This window comes from Engraulis encrasicolus, chromosome 19 (assembly GCF_034702125.1).
Source record: "Engraulis encrasicolus isolate BLACKSEA-1 chromosome 19, IST_EnEncr_1.0, whole genome shotgun sequence".
NCBI lineage: Eukaryota > Metazoa > Chordata > Actinopteri > Clupeiformes > Engraulidae > Engraulis > Engraulis encrasicolus.
Window position 1 is genome coordinate 27,300,507 of NC_085875.1, and position 25,723 is coordinate 27,326,229.

At 43.4% G+C, this 25,723-nt stretch overlaps 2 protein-coding genes across 4 annotated transcripts in view; both read left to right on the plus strand.

The window, feature by feature from the left end:
* The window catches only part of larp1b (La ribonucleoprotein 1B), a 56,503-nt gene extending 43,718 nt beyond the window's left edge, over window positions 1-12,785 (plus strand). For all 3 annotated transcript variants that reach the window (XM_063183975.1, XM_063183976.1, XM_063183977.1), the window contains 8 exons: window positions 1,307-1,421; window positions 2,340-2,497; window positions 4,503-4,609; window positions 5,400-5,563; window positions 6,050-6,194; window positions 9,166-9,275; window positions 10,033-10,160; window positions 10,860-12,785. In XM_063183975.1, coding sequence (XP_063040045.1) covers window positions 1,307-1,421; window positions 2,340-2,497; window positions 4,503-4,609; window positions 5,400-5,563; window positions 6,050-6,194; window positions 9,166-9,275; window positions 10,033-10,160; window positions 10,860-11,246 — 1,314 coding nt within the window. In that variant the 3' untranslated portion in view covers window positions 11,247-12,785. The remainder of the gene's footprint in view (window positions 1-1,306; window positions 1,422-2,339; window positions 2,498-4,502; window positions 4,610-5,399; window positions 5,564-6,049; window positions 6,195-9,165; window positions 9,276-10,032; window positions 10,161-10,859) is intronic.
* Window positions 12,786-15,275: 2,490 nt separating this feature from the next.
* On the plus strand, window positions 15,276-25,696 carry pgrmc2 (progesterone receptor membrane component 2). The gene is made up of 3 exons (XM_063183980.1): window positions 15,276-15,768; window positions 18,553-18,708; window positions 23,182-25,696. Exons 1-3 carry the CDS (start codon window positions 15,417-15,419, stop codon window positions 23,277-23,279), a joined length of 606 nt encoding a protein of 201 aa, XP_063040050.1. The 5' UTR covers window positions 15,276-15,416; the 3' UTR covers window positions 23,280-25,696.
* Window positions 25,697-25,723: the final 27 nt, after the last annotated feature.

Here is a 25,723-nt window from a genome sequence, read left to right on the forward strand (position 1 = left end):
TTTTGTGGTGTTAAAATATGCACCTGCACACAGTAGAATGGAATGCACCAGTGTTCTAGAATAGGGCTGTCCAATCGGTTCCTTAGTTTATTGTTAGTCCCTGGCTTCATTTCTGATCAACTATCATAAACCCTGACAAACCTTAGACACAGATATTAACTTCAGTGTTTACATGAGCGAACACTTTTTACATTTATCTTCTTGGTGTTCTACTTGATAGACTTTTTAAAGTGTTGATGTCATTTATTATCTTAAAGTAAAGTATTTCTTCATGAAAGGGTTATCTGTTGGTGAGTTGAGTTATAAGTTTAGTTTTGATCATTTCCCATGCAGTGGTAATTTATGGCAATAATGATGCATTCGAGCTTCATGAATCAAGTTCTCGAGTAAATCTCAAAATGTAATGTTAAGATTTAATTGTGTTTTGAACTAATGAGATTAATTGTAATAGTTTCAGTTGTTGTCTTGCACAAATAAATGGAAATCCTCTTCATCTTTGAAGACAGACTCACACAGTCAGGGGTATTGCTGTCTGTTGGTGCTCAGCATCAAGTACATAGATATGTATGCATGACAGTTTAACAGTCTGTTGTTGGAACAAGGCAGTCTCATTGAGCTAAGATAAAATATTTTGACCCATTGTTTTTACAGTGCTGTTTTTATTACCATGACTAGTATGTACACATCAATTGTAATGCTGCGTCATTGGTGAGCCACGCATCAAACGCATCCAAGCTCCTTGTTTTATACTGTATATCGCCCGCCATCTGAAACGGGAAGGCTATGAAACTGCATGTCTACTGAGAACCATCAGATACAGAAGTTGTGTAAGTTACAGTGAAGTGTGTGTGTGCGTGCTTGCGTGTGTGTGTGTGTGTATGCGCGTGCGCGTGCATATACTGTTTAGGCGGTGTCTGCGGTGCTGTTTGTGTGTGTGTGTGTGTGTGTGTGTGTGTGTGTGTGTGTGTTTGCCACAATGTCACCTTTTTTTAGGCAGATATCATGAGTTTACTCCTGTGCAAGAGCAGGCCTCCAGTGGATTTTGTTATTGGCAGAAAGTGTGCGTACAGTTTAGATTGAATTTAAGCAACGTGCAGATTTATTCAAATATATTATACCAGATGTTTTTAAATTTTAGGCTTAGTTGCTTTTAGGATTATTTTGTCTGTGGGTCATCATCACTAACGCATGTGGCATGTGTCCGTCCACTGCAAGCCGCTTTGGATAAAATAGTCTGCTTATGTCGTCTTCTGCAATGTAATAATGTTATGTGCTCTCTCTGTACGTGTCCATTTTGGGTCGTTAGGAGGTGGAGAACTTCAAGAAGCTGAATGTCATCAGCCAAGATGAGTTCAACACACTGGCCCCCAAAACACCTGTGGACAACAGCCAGGAGATCCCACCACCACCTCCTCAACCTGGTACACACACACACACACACACATACCATATTATCACTCCTTTTTCTACGTTATCGTCGGCAGTTACGACGGGTGAGAATGTTAATGTTTGTTGCGTGCCAGCATCAGGCCTCCATCCGCCATTGCTCGCGCGTGCGCACACACCGCCCACAGATCCCACCGCCACCGCCTTCTCAACCTGGTAGACACAACCTGGTAGACACACACACACACACGCGTGCGCGCGCCTGCGCCTGCGCACCTGCGCGTGCGCACACCAGGAGATGCCACCACCACCACCACAACCTGATACACACACACACACACGCGCACACGCACACACACCAGGAGATCCCCACCCCTTCTCAACCTGGCACACACACACACACAGATACCACCACCACCACCACCCACTCCTCAGCTTGTACACTCTCACTCGCACAACACACGCACGATCACACTTAAACTTACACTCACACACACACACAGACATACACACACACAGAAAAGCACATACTCTCTCACTCACCTGAAAGCTTTTGGCCATATAACATCAAACGGTGCAGTCATGTCTGAAATTGAAAAGTTGGTAGACATAACGGAAGCTGTTTTGGTACAATTGGAACAGACATTTGCATATTTCTGGCTCTTAACATGACATACGTGTGTGTGTGTGTGTGTGTGTGTGTGTGTGTGTGTGTGTGTGTGTGTGTGTGTGTGTGTGTGTGTGTGTGTGTGTGTGTGTGTGTGTGTGTGTGTGTGTGTGTACATGCTGAGACCAGAGTTGTGAGCTCCTTCAAACTGCTCTAAATTCATGCCGCACACACGTTGTAATTGCCATCGTTAACACAAGCAGATTTAAAATGCTTCGAGAAACGATCCTGATGGTGTGTGTGTGCGTGCGCGCTCGTGTGCTCCTACCCATCCCCTCCCAAACAGATGATGTGGGCATGGCTCACTCCCTGCCCAAGATGGTGCCCGAGTCCCCTGGCGGCCCGCGGACCCCACGCACACCGCGCACGCCCGGACGCAAGGACCCCACGACTACGCCACGCTTCTACCCCGTCATCAAGGAGAGCGGCACACTGGACGAGGGGGTAAGAGAGCATGAAAGAATGAGGGGGGGTGTTGTGCGAGGGTACACTGGACGAGGGGGTAAGAGAAGCATGAATGAATGAATGAGGGTGTGAGTTGCGCAGAAAGGGCAGAAAGATTCTGCTTTTCTATAGAACTTAACGGAAATGTACGAACGAACGACTGGCCAATCAGTGCGTGTGTGTGTGTTGCTAGGTGCTCCTCTTCTAGCCTGTCATCAAGGAGCCGGCAGACACGAGGCATCCTAAATGACATGATAATAGTGATGATAAATAAAATGACTGACAATACAACGGGTCTAACGTAGTTAAACTAGTAGCAAGGTGTATAAAATCAACTCCTCAACCGTTAATAAAATGGCAGGATGTCTGTGTTCTACTCCGTCATCAAGTAGTTTTTTGGACAGCGGCTCCCAACCCCCACCCCCAGTCATCAAGAATTTTGATACAATGCTTAACCTATTCGCTGCCCTCTTGGCCGCAGGGAAAAACAAAAAGTTCCATTCCATTCCATCCTCAGCTAAAGATTAAGGATCCAAGTTTTTATTTGTTCTAGATATCTCAAATTCATTGCAGACTAGTGCCCTTAATCTTTGAGCCGGCCTGTTGCGTGTGTGTGCGTGTGTGTGTGTGTGTGTGTGTGTGTTGGGGGGAGGTGATTGCTTACTTTATAGTTTTTCAAATGCTTGTAGGGATTATTCAGCGCACAGCCTGCCTGATAGTGCTTCACTAGTTCTCCACTTATTTAGAGTTAGCCACTGAATACAGCATGTGGTAGGCAGAGAATAAAACTAGTGTTTTCTGTTTAGTCCTCAACCTGCATTTTCTATTGTAGCCTGTCTGTAAAAATGTGTCTTTAAATGTAAGGCTTAGATTAGTGTTTCTGAAAGGGGTCGGTACAGCCCCCCAGGGGGCGTTGGGGGGAGGGGGGGCGTTGAGAAGGATACAGTTGAGAGGGGGCGTTGCTTAGTTGTCATTGGGGCATTAGTCCATTTAATTTGTTTAATAGTAGGGGGGCGTTGGCAGGCTTGTGATGAGGTCAAGGGGGCGTTGGGAGGCTTAGGATGAGGTCCGGGGGGCATTTGGTCAAAAAAAGGTTGAAAACCACTGGCTTAGATGATCTGCGCCTAAACATGCTCATGTGGTGTGTGTGCGCGCGTGTGTGTTGAGCTCCAAATGTCTTTCCTGGGGATACCCCTGAGTCTCATGTTCATTCCACTGTCTCTGGTGGGAGATGTCTGTTTATGAATGCTTCTCCCCCTTAGTCATGCTCAGGTGTGTGTGTGTGTGTGTGTGTGTGTGTGTGTGTGTGTGTGTGTGTGTGTGTGTGTGTGTGTGTGTGTGTGTGTGTGTGTGTGTGTGTGTGTGTGTGTGTGAATGCTTTTCCCCTTAGTCATTCTCGGCTCCCTCACTGCTCCTTGTAATCTGCATACCAAGCTCAGCCATTTATGGATGTGTGTTAGTAGGCCTCTCCTATTCAGGTCACCCAGCTCAGCGGCCTGCCTGCCTGCTGGGTAATTGGGCTGAAATTGTTTTGCCTTTGATGGTGGGATGATGTGAAACGTAGCAGTGATGTGACAGGATTATGTTAATAACTAATTAAGTTATTTGTCTAGCTCATATACTCTGCTATGTAGCAGTACGTAGCATGTGAACAGTTCTCATAAATATGCATGAAGAATAATATAAATTTGAACAAAATGGGTTGTACTATTGCTAATCATCCAGTGCATTAAAGAACACTTAAACCTAAGTTAAAGATCAACCTTTAAGCTTTACTTTAAGTGTAACCTTGACTTTGACCTTGAACTTGACATTGGATGTAGCACTTGTGAGCTCTGGTAGTTATCCCAACTCATCTGGTAATAACATGAACACACACATACACACACACACACACACACACACACACACACACACAGCAGAGTTTGATTGAACAGACATGAAGTGGGACACGCACGGCACGCACACACATCCACTGAGCTAACCTTTGTTGTCGCGTGTGCAGACGCCCCGTAAGAAGAAGACGAGGCACAGCTCCAACCCCCCTATGGAGTGCCATGTGGGATGGGTCATGGACTCCAGAGAGCACAGGCCTCGCTCCTCCTCCATCAGGTAACATAAACCATCCATCCATCTCTTTACCCCTCTATCGCTATATCTATCTATCTATCTCTAGATCTCTCGCTCTTTCTATCTATCAGGGCTGTAACGATACACTCAACTCACAATTCGGTTCGTATCACGTTTTTTGACCTACGGTTCGATACACCCCACGCTTTTTAAATGAATTGGCTTTTTTCACATTTGCCCATATTATGAAATAAAATTCTAAACTCTGATAGTCATGATTTTTAAACCCATTCTACCTATAAACTGTGTATCGCGATTTCCCGGTTACCATATTGTTACAGCCCTTCGATCTATCTATCTATCTATCTATCTATCTATCTATCTATCTATCTATCTATCTATCTATCTATCTATCTATCTATCTATCTATCTATCTATCTATCTATCTATCTATCTATGGGGCACATTAGTATTTGATACCAGTCATGGTATTGATGATAAATGATGAAATAGGATGAAAAATGGTATTTAGAAAAAATATTGTTTCACTCTTAGTAGTTCTATGCATGTGGCAAATAAACATCCTTGTATCCTTGTAAACACTGGTGCAGTGCCACAAATGCGCTCCGAATGTGTTTGTCACTGGAAAATCAAAGACCTTATGCAGACTTCATCCTTCTCTCTCTCTCTCTCTCTCTCTCTCTCTCTCTCTCTCTCTCTCTCTCTCTCTCTCTCTCTCTCTCTCTCTCCACCATGCTCTCCTTCTCCCTGTCCCTCCCTGCTTCTTCTCCTTCTCTCCTGGTTCTCCCTCCCTGGTGTCTGGGTTCTGCAGTAGTTCCAATGCATCTCCATCTGAGGGTGCCCCGTCCCTGTCTGGGAGCTACGGCTGCACTCCCCACTCGCTGCCCAAGTTCCGGCACCCCTCTCACGACCTGCTGCGCGAGAACGGCTTCACACAGCAAGTCTACCACAAGTACCGCAAACGCTGCCTAAACGGTATGCACACACACACACACACACCCACACACACACACACACACACACACACACACACACACACACACACACACACACACACACACACCCCCAGCAGGTCTACCACAAGGTACAGCAGACGCTGCCTAAACGGTACACACACACACACACACACACACACACCCCCAGCAGGTCTACCACAAGGTACAGCAGACGCTGCCTAAACGGCACACACACACACACACACACACACACACACACACACACACACAGCTGGTCTACCACAAGTACCTCAGACGCTGCCTCAATGGTACACACATGCACACAAAATGCATTGTCTTTGCATAACAGTGGTAATGATGTGAGTAGTGACAAATTGATATTATTATTATTGTTGTTGTTAATAATTATAATTATAATGATAATAGTAATGTTTCTAATCATTATTATGTTTATAATGATAATCATTAAGTAAGTAATTAAGTAATGAATTCTTATTTCTTTTAGAGAGGAAACGGTTGGGCGTGGGCCAGTCGCAGGAGATGAACACCCTCTTCAGGTTCTGGTCTTTCTTCCTGCGTGACAACTTCAACAGGAAGATGTACGAGGAGTTCAGGCAGTACGCCGTGGATGACGCCAAGGAGAACTACAGGTCTGTATGAAAAAAAAAAAGAAATACATTTGTACATCGCTTTTTTAGGTACAGGGCATTGGTTCCGGTATTTCAGCTGGTAAGGTACAGGGCATTGGTTCCAGTATTTCAATGAGGATTTCAGGCAGTACGCCGTGGAGGACGCCAAGGAGGAACTACAGGTGCTGCTCAAGCATTGGTATTACAGCGTATTTTATCTGAGGAATTCAGTCAGTAGTTATTACTCCATAATAGTTATTACGGAGTTATTAGTAGTTATTACTCCAAAAAGAACTACAGGTCATAGCACACATCTTAGGGCACTCTTTAGCTATGTGGCCGACCCGGGTTCGATTATGGTCCAGGTCCTTTGCCGGCCCTTCAACGTCTCTTTCTCCCAGCTCGCTTCCTGTCTCTCCTCCACTATTCTGTCATGTAAAAAAAATAATAAAAGCCCCCCCAAAAAATCTTTTTTGTAAAATAAAAATCATACACTTTTATTCAAACAACTTAGTTATTTAGGTACAGCATTACCATTTTTTGTTCCAGTTCTTGTACAAAAGGAGTTCAGACAGTATTCCTATTCACATGAGCAGTTCAGGCAGCATGGCATGCTGTGGAGGACGCCAAAGAAAGCAACAGGTCCATCTGGAATAGAAGCCACATCACTGCAGTTATGGAATTGAGTTGACATGGCATTCTGCTGAGATTGAAAATACTATGTAGAACAAAACTTGCATACTCATAAGCTTAGTACTTGTAAGAGGAGTTTCGGTTTGATTAATTGAAATGTCAATCTTATATACACATAATGTTTGCACTTGTTAGAAATGTTCAGCTGTGATCTAAGAGCTAGCAGCTCTTCCCCCAGTGCCACTGCAGTTGTGAATTTGGCAGCCATTATTTTGGGAAAAGGGCAATGTTTTGCATGCTCACCAGAGCAAACATGGGCATGCTGGAGCCTGTGTGTGTGTGTGTGCGTGCGTTCGTGTGCGTGTGCGTGTGCGTGTGTGTGTGTGTGTGTGTGTGTTTGGGTAATGTTAGGGTGTTGGTCATCAAGCTGTGTGTGTGTGTGCAGGAAAAGAGCAATAATATTAGGCTGTTCGACATCAGGCAGCACCTGCCAGAGGGGCATACCTTTGCACACACGTCATCCCTGAGGCCAAATATGCTCCGCAGACTTGGGCAGGCTGGTGTGAGTGTGTGTGTGTGTGTGCGTGTGTGTGTGTGTGTGTGTGTGTGTGTGTGTGTGTGTGTGTGTGTGTGTGTGTGTGTGTGTGTGTGTGTGTGTGTGTGTGTGAGTGTGTGTGTGTGTGTGCGTGTGTGCGTGCACTGTACAGTACGTGTTTGGTATGCACTTGCTGTGTGTGTAGCGTGAGTGTCTGGGGTGGGGTGTGGTGTGAATGAGTGGTATGGTGTGGTTGTACAGTATGTGTGGGAGAGTGGTGTGTACAGTGTGTGTGTGTGGTTTTTTCCCATGTGTGTGTTTGCCAGTGTGTATGTTTGCCAGTGTGTGTGTTTGTGAGTGTGGTGTGCAATGGGATTATCTCAGGGTGGCAAAGAGTGTAGGAGAGGTTTTCAGGGATTTCGAAAGACTCCCAGAAGCATAGTGGATTACAGAGTGCGTTACAATATGCGACCTTGCCTCCTCCACTTGTGCTTGTTTCCTCGTACCAGGAAGTAATATGTCATGATGACATCACTGACAACAGCATTATATTTCAATATCTTGCAAAAGCTCAATTGTAAAGTCTTTTTCTCATTTGCAATTGGAATGGTGAATGAAAAACAGTCCCTCAAAAGTTGTTGTGGCTAGGCTGACAGCTGGGAAACTTTATCGTTTTCTCCACGGAGGATGGGCCAGGAGGCGGAGCGAGGCCACAAGCACAAGTGGAGGAGGCAAGGTCGCATATTGTAACGCACTCACAGTCTTCATTCTAGATCAGGTATTTCAGGTCCCAAGCTGCACCTCAAATGGCAGAGGAGTTTATTGGCATTTGACTACAGCTCAAAGCTTACACAGTGAAGAAGGACAGGCTTGACACTAACCCCATGCCTGTGTACTTCTACTTGTAACAACATGTTTTGTATTTGTCATGTACTAAATAAAGACACTTCCCAGAGTAGTGAAGAAGCACGTATCATTTGCAGTTGCAAGGCAATTTGAAGGTTGAATTTTATAAACGCACATTGAGGACATGCATACTATTCTAAATACTAGTGGGCGGGAGTAGGTAAGAGAAATGGGAGAAGGTTGTTGGGAAATGACCCATGCCAGTCTCTAACCTGGGTGCCCATGGGCAAGTAGCTCATTTATACGGTGCATTAGCGCAATTCGCCAATAGGCATGGGCAGCACGACTATTGAAAAAAATATTGGATAAATATGGATAAAATTTGAATTATAAATCATGATTACCGGTATTCAAGAATAAATAACTGAATTCTGTGCAGAATGTTATTTCAAATCACAAAATGAAATATGACCAAGTATGTATTGTATAAGGGATGAACAAAATAAAACTGAATTGTAATGACAATGTAAAAGGCAATAGCATAAAGCTTAGGCGGGCCTACAGATTTTCGGCCTGTAACACCTGCCTGTCATCATGTTCTGGCTTCGAGGCTGATCATTATATTGCCCCCGTGCGATCACGATTAAATCACGATTTTCAGTTATTATTTGTTTCGGCCAAAATGATTCACTTTGGTTACTTGTGCAGACCCTCATTTTATTTTATTTTTTAATTGTCATATGTAGTAAGTGTGTTATGTGTTGCCCTTTCCGTGGCAGCTCTAAATTATCAACCTGTTACTTTGATTTTTTTTTATTTTCTTTGATTGTAATTATTTAATTTAATTCCTAATAATTAAAAAAATATCTATGTCTTGTTTTCTATATTCCTTTACTTTTTTTGAAGCACATTGAACTGCATCTGTGTATGAGATGTGCTATGTAAATAAACTTGCCTTGCCTTGTCCTCCATGCGCAGGTATGGCTTGGAGTGCCTGTTCCGCTACTACAGCTACGGGCTGGAGAGGAGATTCAGACAGGAAATCTTCAAGGACTTCCAGGAAGAGACACTGAAGGACTATGAAAAGGGTACTGAAAACATTCTTCGTTTTATTTGTCTTTTGTTATGTTTCCTTTTAGGAAAGTGGCCATTATGTATCAGTTATGATGAAAGTCAACATAGGATGTGCCCAATAGCTCTGTGGGGAGACGATGTGTGAAAGTTTGCGGTCTTGATGCAACTGGGTTTTATCAGTATGTCTTGACTGCCCAAGTTACTTAGGCAATGGATTCACCAGTATTCTGAATAATCTGTGGTTGTAAGAGTATTATTCTGATGATGATTGTATTATGATGGACAGCATGCATTTCCTCGCAAATCATACTTTTAACACAGGAACACTACGAAGTGGACCAAACTGCCTTTATAACGTTTCAGGTGTAGAGATTTAACGGACCACAGCACTGTAGTGTTTTACATTGGCACTGCCCTCACTATTTGATTTGATTACGATTCGGGCGGCAAAGATTGAATTTGAATCGATTCAGTCCTTTCATTTGAAGTTCACATGCTCCAGAAATGCCCACAAGAGTGATTGAAACATAAAATATTCTGCATCGATTATGGCATTTACCAAATCGATGCTGAATCGTCCATGCCCCACATCGCGATGCGTTTGCCGAAAGGATTATTTGACACCACTACTGCCCTGTATCCTCCAATTTCAAAATATTGTAAAATCGTTAGGTTAAAAGGGTGAATCGTATAAGGTGGTTAAATGAAAAGTAATCCCATCTGAATTGGAAGTGTGCATATGAATATTGTGTATTTGTGTTCCTTGTTCAGGTCAGCTGTATGGTCTGGAGAAGTTCTGGGCGTTTTTGAAGTACTCCCAGGTGAAGAACCAGCCCATCGACCCCAAACTGCAAGAGCACCTCAACAAGTTCAAGACTGTGGATGACTTCAGAGTCGTGGTGAGTTGTCTATGTATAGGAAATAAAAAAGAAAAATCTGCACACTGTTACTGCTCACCACGATGAATTGTACACAACGTAACCCATGTTCTCTCGACAAAGAGTGTGTGAGGTCCAAACGTGTATAATAAATGTACAAAAATTGAGCAACAACACGGCAGGTATTTCTTCTTTTCTTTAGGTTTATTTTTGATCCGGCACATGTTTGATTGGATGTGCGTACATACATTGTTAACATTTCTGTTGAGCTATCTATGCAGTACAGAATGTACAGAAATGGCTTGTGCAACTGATGTGCTGTAATTTCCTATATGTAATGATATGGGATGTTTTTGGACATGCTGTTATCAGATGTAGACTGTGATGGGGTGAGAGATTTTTCATCTCATTCCATGTTCCTCATTCCAATCTCATTCCACCATAGACCATATACGCACTCTATGTACTCATCATCACAAGGCGTTCTGTTCTGTTTGATTTTCTGTTCAATTCTTTTCCACAATATTAACCCTTTCACTCAGAGATAGAGAGAAAGAGAGGCAGAGAGAGAGAGAGAGGTAGAGAGAGAGAGAGAGAACCTTTGTGTTGAACCTTGAAGACTTTCATGTTCATTGATGGGTTTCAGTTGTCATGCATCTCGACACGTTTGCATTGGTATGTTTGTGTTGACATGTTTGGGTTTATTGTGTGTGTGTGTAGCCCCCCATGAAAGAGGAGGGCGGGAGGAGAAGACGGCTGTCTTCCTCCGGAGGTGACGAGGGGAGGCGAAGAAGACACAACTCCTCCTCCAGCTCCTCCAGCTCCAAGCCCGCCCCCAGCACGAAGACCACCAATCAAAACCCAGCCCCCTCATCTGCCAAAGCCGCCTCAGCCAATCCCAGCTCGGCCCCAGCCACCGCCAAGAGCCCACCAGCCAATACCACCACCACCGCTGCTGCTGCCGCCACAACCACTTCAGCCTCCCAAAAAACTGTGCCTTCCAAGACCCCCTCGAGTGCAGCCAAAGAGAACCCCAAACAGAACACCCATGATGCCCGCCGCAAGGAAGCCACCAAGCCCAAAGATGGCGCCGCGCCAAATAAATGACCTCCACCCTAGGGAACTCTAGAACTTCTAGAACTAAGTGGTTCTCTAACCCAGGGATGCTGGTTTTGCCTTACGTATGTATGTGTGTGTGTCTCTGTCAGCTAGACACTGGATAGAGTATCAGAGGCAGACAGACAGGTTTGTAAGGTTAGCTTTAAATGCCCACACCTTCAAGATTCTGGTGTGAACCCAGTCAGTCAGTGATTTAAAAATCAACAACAGCCCCTCATACCAATGCATAGTATGAACTTTTTTTCTTCTTCTTTATTTTCTTCTGTCATTTTTTCCAAACAAAATTTTCAACCGGACACCCATTGTAGAAATCAAACTTTACTATCCAAACTGTAAGTTTACAGAAAATGCATTCCTGCATTGAAGGCATTTGTTGTTACTTGGGGAAGATGCCTAAACTTTTTTTTTTTTAAATGGATTTCTCAACAGCTAGGTAACTGAACATTAGTAGGATATTTTTAATTTGACATTTTCTTTTGCGTTGTTGCAATATACATATATGTGTGCCAAGTCCGTTATCATGAGGTACCAACAGTTTTACTTCTCTTGAACAAGACGCAGGGACCTCCCTTTTTGATCATGACACTATTTAACATCATCCAGCTTAGTGCTTTCCTCCCTATTTGGCCTATTAAATCATGAGATGAGAGAATGCTGAGTAATTACATTTCTACAGCTGTAGTCGGTATTAATCGAATCGAATTGAATCGAACACCACAAAAGGAGAAGGAAAACTGTCCCTTTGAGTGAGCCGTCAAGTCATTCTTGATACTAAATGGTGGAGGTGGATCAACTCTCCTTGTAATCAGAAGGGGGAAAAGAAAAGGAAAATACAAAAAAAAATCTACAAAAAAAATCCTATTACGCTGTTTGCATTGTGTGGCTGCTTATTGGGCAAAGATACATGTCCTCTTTTGTGGAGACAGATGTTTTGGGAAGGAGACGGAACTGGGGTCAGGGGTTAGCATTTTATTGATTTACTTCAAATTAGAAAGTGTCTGTGTACTTGAAGATTTTTTTTTCTTTTTTCTTTTTTTTTTTAAGAAATTATATCTTTTTAAAAAGAGGAATTTTATTTCCACTACGTTTTGAATTCTATTTGGAGCTGAGATAATTTATTGTTGTTTATTATGTTTATTTGATCTTAATCACTTAAACAAAAAAAAATATTTTTATTTTTAAGCCTTGCATTTATTTGAATTTTAGAAGTAATAGCATACATGACTTGCCAGTGGTGCATCTTATTCTTATTCATTCATTATCATTTTGCTTGGGAGATATTCTCATTCGCTTTCTGTCTTTACGAGCCTATTAAAGTTCTGAATGTAACATATTAGTCATGAAAAACTGTACATAAAAATTAATTAGAAAAAAAACCTTTTTGATTTGATAAGCTAATTTTTTCCCTTCATGGTAGTATTTGTGTGTGTGTGTGTGTGTGTGTGGCTTTAGTGTTGGTATGCATGTCTTTTATTTTCTTTTGTGAACTGTAAAATGTAAAAATGCATATAAAATTATAAAATCCAAGCTTATGTTTCATGTGGTGTTTTACTTCACATTAGTTTAAAGTTGTTGTTTTTTTTCCGCACACCTCAGCTGGCAGGTGCATTGGAGATGGCCCATGGGTCACTCAGCGGACAACTTGAAAAAACTTCCGCCCACTGGCCATTTCTCTGCTTTCCTTTAATAATTGCCTGATGAAGGTCTCGTACCAAAACGTCGTTCAATAAAGAAAAACAGCGAAATGGTCAGTGTGCTGGAGTTTTTTCAAGACTTCACATCAGTTTAAAATTGCCCAACTTAATTCATGAAACATTGGTCTGTCAACTTGTTTCAAACAAAACTCAGCCGTGTTAAATGCCAACCAATCATTACATGAATCATCACCTCAGACCTCAATGATAAATGTTAATCATTTAGCTTCCTGACAAGGGTCTGTCTCCAGTAGAGGTTCTAGTCCAAAATTGGGCATACAGTCCCAAGAAAAAGTTTGTACACCCTTTGAAATTTCTTACATTTCTGTCAAAATTTATCATAAAACATGGTCTGATCTTCCCGGAAATCTCAAGAAGGAACAATCAGAGTCTGCTTTAACTAATTCCACACAAACATTTACATGTTATCATATTTTTATTGGCCATAAGGCTATAACATTCACAGGACAGCAAGGCATAAGTAAGTACACCCTTGCATTAAATAGGTTTTAACCCTCAGTTAGTTGCAATATCCTCAACCAGACTTGTCCTGTAGTTGCAGATCAGATTAACAAAAATATCTGGATGTATCTTGTCTCCCTCTTCTTTAGAGAACTGCCTCTCGTCAGCAAGGTTTCTGGGATGTCTGGAGTGCATAGCTTTATTGACTTCATGCCATATAATCTCAATTATTTTTAGTCAGGGCTTTGACTGGACTATTCCAGAATGTGTATTTCATTGTTATGAAGGCATTCTAATTTAGATTTGCTTCTAAAGTATGGGTTGTTGTCACATTTCAGCACCTATCCTCTTATGTGCTTCAACTGTGTTACAGACTTCCTCACGTTTTTTCTGTAAAATATCACAATAAACTTGAGTTCATTGCTCCACTGATAATAGCAAACTTTCAAAGGCCTGAGGCAGCAAGGTAGCCGCATATAATGATGCTCCCGCCACCATACTCAGAAGTGGAGATGTAACCAAGAATAACTAAAAATGGGGTTCATTCTGCCAATCTAAAATTAATGGGGTTTCTGTCCAAAAAAATATTGCTGCACCTTTGAGGTTTGCGAAAAAGCATTTATATGCTTCATAAAATTACTGCAAAATATTCTGTAGACCAACGTTGAAACCAAAGTTGAATTTTTCAGGGGAACACATAGTATCATGTTTGGAGGAGAACTGGAGAACCACACCTTCACCAAAACATCATCTCCACCTTTGAGTATGGTGGCGGGAGAGAATCATTATATGCGGCTACCTTGGTGCCTCAGGCCCTTGTCAGTTTGCTATTATTAGTGGAACAATGAACTCAGAAGTTCATTGAGATATTTTACAGAAAAAATGTGAGGTAGTCTGTCACACAGTTGAGGCACACAAGAGGATGGGTGCTGAAATGGGACAACAACCCATATTTTAGAGGCAATTGACTTTTGAATTGCTTCATAACAATGAAATACACATTCTGGAATAGCCCAGTCAAAGCTCTGACAAAAAACATTTGAGATGATATGGCATGAAGTCAAGAAAGCTATTCACTCCAGATATCCCAGAAACCTTGATGCAGAAGGGCAGTTTTCTAAAGAAGAGGGAGTCAAGATACATCCAGATTGTTTTGTTAATCTGATCTGCAACTACAGGAAACATCTGGTTGAGGTTATTGCGACAAACTTAGGGTTAAAACCTATTGAATGCAAGGGTGTACTTACTTATGCCTTTCTGTCCTGTGAATGTTTACATCTTATGGCCAATGAAAATAAGTAAACTTGTAAATGCTTGGGTTGAATTAGTTAAAGCAGACTCTGGTTGTTCCTTCTTGTGATTTCCGGGAAGATCAGATCATGCTTTATGACCAATTTTGACAGAAATGTAAGAAATTTCAAAGGGTGTACAAACTTTTTCTTGGGACTGTATATATTGGGGGGTTTTGAGGGGCGCATATAAATTGGCAAAAGATAATTTTGTAATGTTATGAAGATATAATATACAAAATCATGTCGCAATTTGGCACAGGGGACAGGAGGAAATCAACAGGGGCCTTGGGGTCTGCCCTGTCTACAACCGCCACTGTCTGTGTCACCTATTGCACAGTAAGCAGATTTAAGGAAAATCATCTATGGTGATTAGGGTTTGGTTGTTATCACAACAGATGTTTCATTTAAAAAAAAATAATAATAATAACCTAGTGTTGCTTTGGATTTGTGTGCACATCCCAGACTGCCGCGTGCAATTAACTGACCGTGGACTGGGGTGTTTTTGTTATAGTCATTCCCTCCTCCCAGTCTTTTGTTCTCAGTCTGGAGAGCGCATGGTCTGTGTTTGTGCTGTGTCTGCTGTCAGTTGAACACATCCGGAACTACTACAAGTCCCATATGGCGCCATCATTCGCGGCGTTGGCCAATAACACTTGAAGCACAGTTTGAAGTGGGCGAGTCTGTTGTGTGTGGAAGCGCTATCGTGCAGTATGGCGGACGATGGAGATGGTAGGGGTGGAGCAGCAGACACAAGTGGTGGTGGGCAGGGTACAACAGAGGAGTTGGATCCAGGGCCCAGTATCGGCGGGATGCTGTTTAATTTGTGTGTTTTAGCTGTAATTGTTGCTGTTTGCTATGGAGTATATCGACGGTGGTTTAGGAGACTTATCGGTGCTGACGCGGCCCAGGGAAGCGTGGCCTTGTCGCTACCGAAGATGAGAAGACGTGATTTCTCTCTGGAACAACTAAGGGAATATGATGGTGTTCAAAACCCACGGATCCTCATGGCTGTTAACATGAAAGTCTTCGACGTTACGACTGGCAAAAAGTTTTATGGACGCGGTAAGGGCTCCACACAGTCCTATTTCTGTCAGCTGTGTGTACAGTGTTAGCATGCTAGTTATTGTTAGCCAAGTTCAGCTATTCAAGTTATTCTCTATCTTGGGGACTAGCCAAACACGCTAGCCAACTTCGGCGCTATTTTACGCCTTACCAATATCGCAGGTTGAGGTTGCCAGTAAAGCTAGCGAATGTACATGCAGGGTCAAATTTAAGATTAATGACAGTCATTGATACCAATTGCCACTACATCCCAGGGCTTGGACAATGCATACATTGATTGCGTTTTCCAAACACCCCTGACTATTTCTTTCTCTTTTAACTTAGCGGTGTACTTTCCCTCTTTTTGGAGACTGGTTGGGAGCGTTTGAGTGGCTAGCTGCTTAGCTCACTGCACTATAACGTTAGCCATGCTACAATATATTTGTATCGTTAATACTAGCTAGTTATCAAATAAGATTACTTCTGTTATACATCTGTGTGATTACGTAAACGGTCTGCCATTGCAGCACGCAGTATTCATAGTCTACTCTCATATTAATGCTGGGGTGGCGTGTTGTACATGACTTAGGTGACCGACCATAATGTTAACGTTGCTTTTTGAAAGCAGAAGTTGAGCTGAGAGCTTCTGTAGTTTTGGTGAGCAACGCGAGCTAGCTCGTGCGCTAGCTAACCAGCTTTGACGCTGGGTAGCGCCAAATGCGTCCTTTGTCAAACAGTGCAACCTGTCAGATCTTCCAGATGTCGCCACTTATTTGGTGGGCATATTGTGACCTAAAATAGTTAGACGGACGTGGCTTGAAGCAGTGTCAGTCTGCCTTTCAGTAACGCTACAGAGAAAGTAGCTAGCTCTGCTACGTCCATTTAAAATTAGTTGACCCTCCCACCAAACAGTAACATTACATAACGCACAGATGGAGTTCATGTGCTTAAATAAGTACATTTAATGTTTCGCGTATTTATTTCAGAAAGGGCCCGTTTGTCATGTCTGTGGCCATAAATTATAAGTCACCCCATCCGCGTTCATGGTTGTCGAGACATGGGGTGTCCTGTTGGCTTACATTTTTGGCACGGGCATGTGTTACAGTCGCGTAGACTGCTTGCTCACGTACACTGAAATCAAATCGACAGACGGACCTCTTGATACAATATTCAATTGTTTTAACTAAATAATATAGTCTGCAGACCTGTCGTGAAATTGCTTGTGGAAATTGCACAGGCAAACAGGTAGCGGTGTCTCTGTCATGTAGGTTTACAGCGAGTTGGGCAACACAGTAAAAAAGTAATCTCGAACTAGTTCCAAAGATACGTCAGCTCTCCCACGAGTGGGGTTGGAGAGCCACGTCGGATAAATCTTATCTCAATCTTTCCATCCAGAATTTTTTCAGTACTGTAGGTGCCATATGCTGAATGACAAAATTATTTTGGCTGTACATGCTTTCATGAAAAAGAATAACTTGACTAAAAGAGGACTGTGTTTTATATCTCTATAAAAAACACTATGATGCTATTGATATTCTGAGCTGTCTGTAAGCAGCTGGCACACAAGAACACTAGAGCAAAGCTCAGCTGTGGTGCCACATGCAGATCAGATGATGATGATGATGATGAGGACGATGATGATGCTGAATGGGGCAACAACACAACACAATGAAATCACTAGGGCCCCAAATGCTTCTGCTTCTACTAGCGTCCTTTAATAGTAACAGCTGTTGCATGCATACCACGTGTATAAACACAAAAAGGCTGGTCACTGAGCTGATCAGTGCAGTGCAGGGAAGGTACAGCAAGATGAGGAACGACAGATCAACACAGTAGTCACATTCACGGTAAAGGTCTTAAAATGGAATCTGTTGGGAGTGTAGTTTTGACCTCCAGTAAGTAAGCTGTAAAGAATGCGGTTCAGGTATTAATGACTCACATGCCTCGTTATAAAAACACACACACAAACAAGCCAAAACACTCCGCTGGGAACAGAGCACGCACAGAGGGTGTGGTACAGGTTTTTTGGCAGAAGGATGGGTGGGGCCGGGTGTCTTTCTTGACAGGCCAGGGGTTCCTAGCCTCCACTCCAGCTGTTTTGGGTTGTGCGTGTGTTTATTAAAGTGATGCCAAAGCTGCCATGGGCGCTAACCTGCATTCCTCACATGGTCACGTGACCTTCAAGGTGTTCCTCCATTGTGCATTAGTTATATATACAGTACAGTGCTCTTTTTTAGGGGTGGGTTCATGGTAGGTCGTAAATCTGAGGGCTTAAACTTTCGGCATTTGTAAGAAGAGTAAAACAAGTCTGTCAAGAATGGCTCAATGAGTGCTGTGATTTTTAAATGGAGAAATGTTGATGGTGTTTCAAAAACAAAGATGACTCGCACAGAGAGACACATGGGTTCTTGTAAGCACTGAAGCAGCACAGTCACTGTTATTCTTCCCTGCTTTAGTTCATATGTCTCACCCTCTCTGCTCTCTCTCTCTCTCTCTCTCTCTCTCTCTGCCTCCCTCTCTCTCTCTCTCTCTCTCTCTCTCTCTCTCTCTCTCTCTCTCTGCCTCCCTCTCTCTCTTCCTCCCTCTCTCTCTGTAGTATGACAATATATACAGTAATAATTAGAGTGAACAGTGAATGATTTTCCATATAAGTAGGGTGTCAAAAACAGCTTTAAATTGCCTCCTCTTCCCCTTGTTGCCATGTTACACTTACCACTCTTAATTGCGTATGTCTCCTTCTGTGTGTGTTTGATTGCATGTGTGTGACTGTCTATCCGTCTGTCTGTCTTCCACCACCTTCTCCAGATGGGCCGTACGGCATCTTCGCAGGTCGCGACGCGTCTCGAGGCCTGGCCACCTTCTGCCTGGAGAAGGACGCGCTGCGAGACGAGTACGACGACCTGTCCGACCTCAACGCTGTGCAGATGGAGAGCGTACGCGAGTGGGAGATGCAGTTCATGGGTAAGCAGCGCTATAGAGCATCATATATGCTAGCACATTATGTCTTATACTGCTACATATTGATCATATTGATCATAGTTAAGAGTGACATCATGTGTATATATGTAACAGATGCCAACTAACAGAGTTTGGCGTAGAACGTTAGTAAACCTCCCTCCTGAAGCCTCATACATTATCGGTATCATTGAGCTATGTCTGGACCTTTAGCTCAGCGGTATCGTGCGGTGCCTCCCATGCCCGAACTGGAGCGTTGACTGGTAGGTGGCGGGTTCGAGCCCTGAGTGGCGAACTAGTGCAGGATCACATCAGTTATATATTCTACTATACTAAGTCATGTTGTATTTGAAGGAATGGGGGATGCAGGTAATGGGTGAGCACCACAGTGTAGGGTTACCTTGGTATTGCATATCATAAAATCTGAGGGCTGTTGGTGGTGTCATGTATGATTCGCACAGCATCTGCACTGCCTTGGCCAACGCTGTGACCAACAATCAAACAACCATATTATGTTTCTTGTACATGCTGTTCTATACTGCTATATGTTGCATGTCAGGGAGCGGGTAAGTAGCAGTGTGCTGTATTACGTGTATATTACTACATGTTACTACAACGTGTTTTATGTTGAAGAGGGGGAGTTGCTGTTGAAGGTGTGTGTGAAGATTTTTAACAGCAACTGGAGGCAAATTCCTCGTGCATGTACGTGGCCAATGAAACCAACACAGAGCAGGATGAAGGGGTCGTCCCTCTCAAGGCATAGCCTGGTCTCTCATTCTTCAGTCAGGAAGAACCAGCCACAGCCAATCCATTCCCAGCATTCCATAGCCAGGAGAAACCAGTCCCTATGTGTCCCAGCATTCCATAGTCAGGAAGAACCTGCATTTCTGGACCACCCCCCACGAAACACAGAGCAGGCACAGAATGTTCTCCTCACCGCTGTGCATTCACACACAAGTGCCATAAGAGAGTACGTACATATGCACGCACACACAAACTGCTGTTGAGTGCTTTATTTTACTTGTGCCTACTCAAGCAACAACACATGGACACCCAGACATGCAGACGGCCAAGAATCTGCTTCCTTTGGATGTGAACCAAATTTGCACCAGATTTATTGCAAACACGCACGCACGCGCGGACGCACGAACGCACGCACACGCACGCACGCACGCACACACACACACACACACACACACACACACACACACACACACACACACACACACACAGTTGCCCTTGTCCACACAAACACTGGCTCCAGTCCTCACACACACACACACACACAGTGGCCCCTGTCTTGTCCCCAAACAGGTCACTCTCTCACTCTCTCTCGCTTCCTGAGCTGTCACATGGTGCAGTGGTCTCCACAGGAGCAGATAATGGGACAGCAGCCGTCACGGCCCCCTGTGCCTGCTGATTGCACTGTTGCTGGGCTGTCATCACCAGCACACCACCCACACATACACACGAACACACACACACACACACGCACACAGTGACCCCTGTCCACACAAGCCCTGGCTCCATAACACACACACACACACTCACACACACTCACACACACACACACACACACACACACACACACACACACACACACACACACACACATGGTGCTGTCGCCGTCACAGTCATCATCCTCATCATCTCATCTCCACACCACAGGAGCTTACTGAGGCCAGCTGCCACTGTGCTGAGGAGAAGAGAGGAGAGGAGAAGAGAAGGGAGAGAGGGGAGGGGAGAGGAGAGGAGACTGGAGAGAAAAGGGAAGAGGAGGAGAGGAGAGGAGAAGGGGAGAGGAGTGTGGCCAGACCACCACTCATAAAGCATGCTAATTCATCCAGATATAAAGCCTGTTGATTATTCATCCAGATATAACACACAGCCAAAGAATCAGCTCAACAATGAAGCCAATATAGGCCACAACAGGGAATAAGCTAACATTATACACTAGAGTTTCCTAGCTCTTTTTTTGTATGGGGGGAAAAAATCAAAACGTTTTGTTGGTTATTGAAAAATGCATTTTATCAGTATTCTTTTTGACCACTAGACAGTTCAGGAAAACCCCATTTGAACTCCAGGTGACCCGATGATCGATAAGCAGTGCTTTCTACACTATCTGTTATACGTTAGGATAGGATTATATAATAAGTAGAGATGCACCGGATCCTGATTTGTAGGATCCTGCCGGATACCGGATACACTGCTTAAGATCCTGCCTGATCCGGAACCGGATATCGGATCCTACAAAAGGGTTGAAACATATAGTCTACTCGAACACGTGGGTCCTTTTTATTGTGTTGGCTGAAACTATTTTTTAGACTCATTGGCTTTCTGCCACACTGCCTGCAATGGCCGCTTGCAAAGGTCTTTCACTCCATGCAGTGATTGGGGTTGTGAAAGACTGACTGAAAAGCCTAGGCTAGAGATGCACCAGATCCTGATTTTTAGGTAACATGCCGGATACCGGATCCACTGCTTAAGATCCTGATCCGGATCCGGATCCTGTGAAAAACCCTATTATCCTGCTGGAACCAGAAACGGATACGGATCCGGTGCATCTTTATATAATAAGGCATCTTTTCCCGTACCCCACTTAATGCGCTGCTGCTGTTGCTGCTACTACTATTATGATGATGGTACACTTGCACATTTGATTGCCATGGCTTCTCCCCATAAATGGATTGGGTTTACATCCCTGACTGTAGGGGTTTCTTTCAAATGAGATTTTGTCCAGTCTAGGACCCATGTCAAGCCCATATACTGGATACCAGCCCATCATGTGTCACTGTAGGGCAGCGACGTTTGATGTACCTGATGGAGTGTGCATGTTAAGTGTACCTGGTGGTACAGGTAGGAAGTGATTTATCTTGTTTTATGTAATTTTATCGGTTAATTTGTGACTGGGGCACAATTTGACTTTATCTGGATGTTTTGGACTTATGGGTGTTCAGTAATATACCTGTGACCGTTACTGAAGTGTAAAGTTTAGAGGCCGCTGTCTAAGCCTGTCACGATATACGATAAGTCAATAAATCGGACGATAACTTTTTACAAGAACGATCACTTTTCTGGCCCCGATAAGTGACGATAAGTTATTTGCGTGATGTTTTGTTTTCCCTCTCTCCCTTTCTCTACCGTAGCCGTAAGACTACTGATGGCACGTTATAGGCCAACGCAGCGCAATGACGCTTAAATGTTGGTGTAATGTTAAGTTTCAGTGCAGTTCTGGTTGAAAAAAGGTGCATTGATCTGGCTACTTGCGTCTTTGAAATAGAACGCTGGTGTTCCCGCGCGTCGCTTATAAGCCTCGACAAAGGATCAGCGCTAGAGACTAGGAGCGCAATATTCGTCCAGTCTCAGTCAGCGCATCTGCAACGTTCCTCAGGGAGGGGAATTAACAGCTCCAACACGGAGGCAAATGTTCATTTTGAAACATGCTCAGCAACCCAACATCCAAGACGAAGACGTGTTTCTGTAAACATGAAATAGTGGTACTGTCGCGCCAAACTTGCTCTGAGGCTGTTATTTTGAACCTCGCAGAGTTTCCACTATTATTTCAATGCACCTCCTACCCCGACGTTCGTTGTCTGTTCTTTTTGTGATTTTCGCTATATTTCTTGTTTATTTAGACCTAACAATATGAGTAGGCAGTTCGCAAGCAAATCATGAAGATAGGATTTGTGGATTTAAATCAGTCACACACCAGGAGAATGTGAACGGTTGAGCGCGCTACAGGGGAAAACAGAGGCATGGCGAGTGCCGACTCATAACCCATAAGAATCAATGTATGGGCGTTCATTAAGAACTTTAAAGTGCACAGAATTGCAACTTGTTCCAGAGAGACAATATTATCGATTATCGCAATAATTTTCTTGGCCAAGTTATCGTCTGGCAAAATTTGTTATCGTGACAGGCCTACCGCTGTCTGTAGAGTTTGTAGAAGGTTTATGCTGATCAATGTTTGTGCTGCTGTTAAGCTGGAGGCGGTTCTCACCCAGAGACACCCGTGTTTCCTTACTCATGTTAAATAGAGCATGTAATATGATATTTTCTCTCTCTCTCTCTCTCCCTCTCCCCCTGTGTGACCTGGAGGGGAATGGCCTAAACAGGATTGTGTTTATTTTACCCGTATTGTATCTTAATCTTTTTTTTCTTTTCTTTTTTTTTTTGAGTGCTCACTGTGAAGCAGAAAGTCAAGTCAAGTCGGTTTTATTGTAAATTTCTTTACGTGCACTGTTCATACAAATATTGAAATTACGTCTCTTGCTTTCCCATGCAGACATAGACATAGACTCTTGGTGTGGACATAGACAATTATACATAGACAGTATACATACATTACACCTAGAGTACCTATACAATACCCATACAGACATATAAAGTGCAAGACTGGGCAACAGCAGGCATACAGTTTCTGTTGTTATTGGTTAGGGTGCTCGTGATTGTAACTGGACTCTTCTCCTGTGACTGCAGAAAAATACGATTACGTGGGCCGTTTGCTGAAACCCGGAGACGAGCCGTCGGAGTACACAGACGAGGAGGACGTGAAGGATCACACGAAACACGAGTGACTTACGCACCCACCTGCCACCGTTATCACCCCTTCACCCCCGCCACCCCACGACCAAAGCCTGGGCCCAAGCAGCCAACCTTTGAAAAACACACAATACCCCCGCTACTCTCTACTCTCTCCAACCATACACACACACTGACATAAGCGTGTGTGTGTGTTCGTTCGTGTGTGCGTGCGTGTATGTGTATGTGTGTGTGCCCGCTCTCAGACACTCTCAGACATTCATGTATGCGTATCTGGTACCAGTCCTGTTCTGGTGTTCACCCGTGTTGGCTCCAGGTCTACCTGCCCACGGTAGCTGTATGCCTGCTGAATCCACTCCAGTCCACCCCACTCTACCCCTACCATCCACCCATCCATCGTCCTCATCTCCTCTGGCCCATCATATGCTTCTTATTTCCCATATATCATTTGTTTTTGGTGCCCATTCATTTGTCTTTCTGTGCTGTCTTCACGCTTCCATCTCTCTCTCTCTCTCTCTCTCCCTCTCCCTCTACTGCAACTCAGTTTTTGTTTATGAGAGCCGGGCTGCTTTGGGACCGAGTCAGCCAACTGGTATGGGGCAGGGGGTGTGTGTGTGTGTGTCTATCTTTGTATGTGTACTGTATGTTCGTCTGTGTCGGAGGGGCTGTTCGAGGTGGTTCCAGGCTTGGGTTGGTTGTGAATCGGACTGAAATGTTGGGGATTCAAGATTAAAAAAAGAAAAGAAAAAAAAAGACAAAAAAAGAAAACCCTTTCACACGCAGACACTTCAACATAAGAAACACATTTGGGTTTTTTTCCATCTTTATTTCACTGTTGTTCTTTCTTTTTATTTTTTTCGGCAGATATTTCTAACCCCTTTTTTCATTTGTTTTTTTGCAAAGCCTTATTACTGTGTGAAACACTGAACAGTCAGTTTGGTGAGGGTGGTGGCTTGTTCTGTCCAGACTATCCCCCCATTTTCCACAAGGTGTGAAAGTTGGGGACCTGTTAGTCCAGTTGTTAATAGTTCACACGCTTGTCTCTTCTTTTCTTTTTGTTTGTTTGTTTGTTTTCTTTTTAAATGTACAACAGTGATTATCATAATCTGTTTGAGCAGCACATTATTCTACATGTCTCGTGCCCCCCCACCCCCCTCCACGAGGAATCAGTTCTCATGCTTGCCCTACAGCGCCTGTGTGACACTTCCCCGTTCGAATCTGGCGAATGAGAGATGGGCAAGTATGAAAAAAATGTGAACCAATCGAAGGGCCAGCTGAGCCGTGGCCAATCCAAAGCAAGAGCAGACAGGAAACGGGGCTTGTTTTTACCATAGGTTTTTGTATTGTATGTGTACTTCTAAGGACCGTTTGTCACTATGTGATTGTATAAATAAGAAAAAAAAGGAGGAAATGCTAGATTGTAATTTTTTTCTCTTTTGCTTTTTTTTCTTTTGTTTTGGAGGGTGGTTTGGGGACTGTTGCCATTAAACTACTTTTTTGAATCACATGAATCTGAATGGCTGGTTCGGGGGAAATATAAGGGACAGTCAGGTGTGTGTGTGTGGATCAGGTTGTGTCAGGTTGTTGAGAGATCTAAATCATTTGACTGTTTACATGCCAGTCTGTTAAGGCCCCTACCACACATGGCGTGAAGATTAATTGTGCCTTAATTTCCTTTGTCGTCTACAAAAGTACTGAGAGGGTCAGGATTACAAAGAAGAAAAAAAGACAAGGGGCGCGTTTCAAAAAAAAAAAAAGGACAAAAATAACCTTCATAGTGGGAGAGAAAAACAGAATGACAATGATATCCCCCCTTACGTTTATGTTTTCCTATGGTTTCCTCTTTCATCAAAAAGTAAGAATGCAATCATTATCCATAACTATATCCAGACTAAAAAAGGCATGCTTGTGTCTGTGTACAGAAACGGACAGCAAAGAGTTTCCTTCGTCACAACCTTGTACATAGACTTTACAAAACTACTCAGTGTTACTGCCATATTTATGTAGTCAATGAGCGCCATGTACTTCTGTGTTGTATTGGCCAAAAGCCCCCCCATGCTTTATCTTCTGTTTCTCTTGTCTGTTCCTCCTCTCTTCTCTTTGGTTTTAAGATCTCTGCAGAGGCTTTTTTTTTAAATAGTGTGGGGGATCCACACAAAAATGGAAGTGTAGAAGTGTTTTGGAGGGTGGGAGGGAGGGAGTTTAGGTGGTGAGGTGAGCGTTCTTGGGGGTGGGAAGTATGGGGTTTGGGATGTAGGGGATGTTTTTGAGGGCAGACACAAAACGATAGTCAATTCTGTAAATATGTGTATCATTTTATGAAAGCATGTGCAGCCAATGTGACCTGCTGGGATCCGAAGTCATTGTATTTAAAATGTTGGATTTGTGCGCGTACCAGATGGGCTGGGGGACGGAAGTGTTAATGCATAAATAAAACAAATTTGGTTAATAAGCTTGTGGTAGTTGCAGTTTCTCTTAA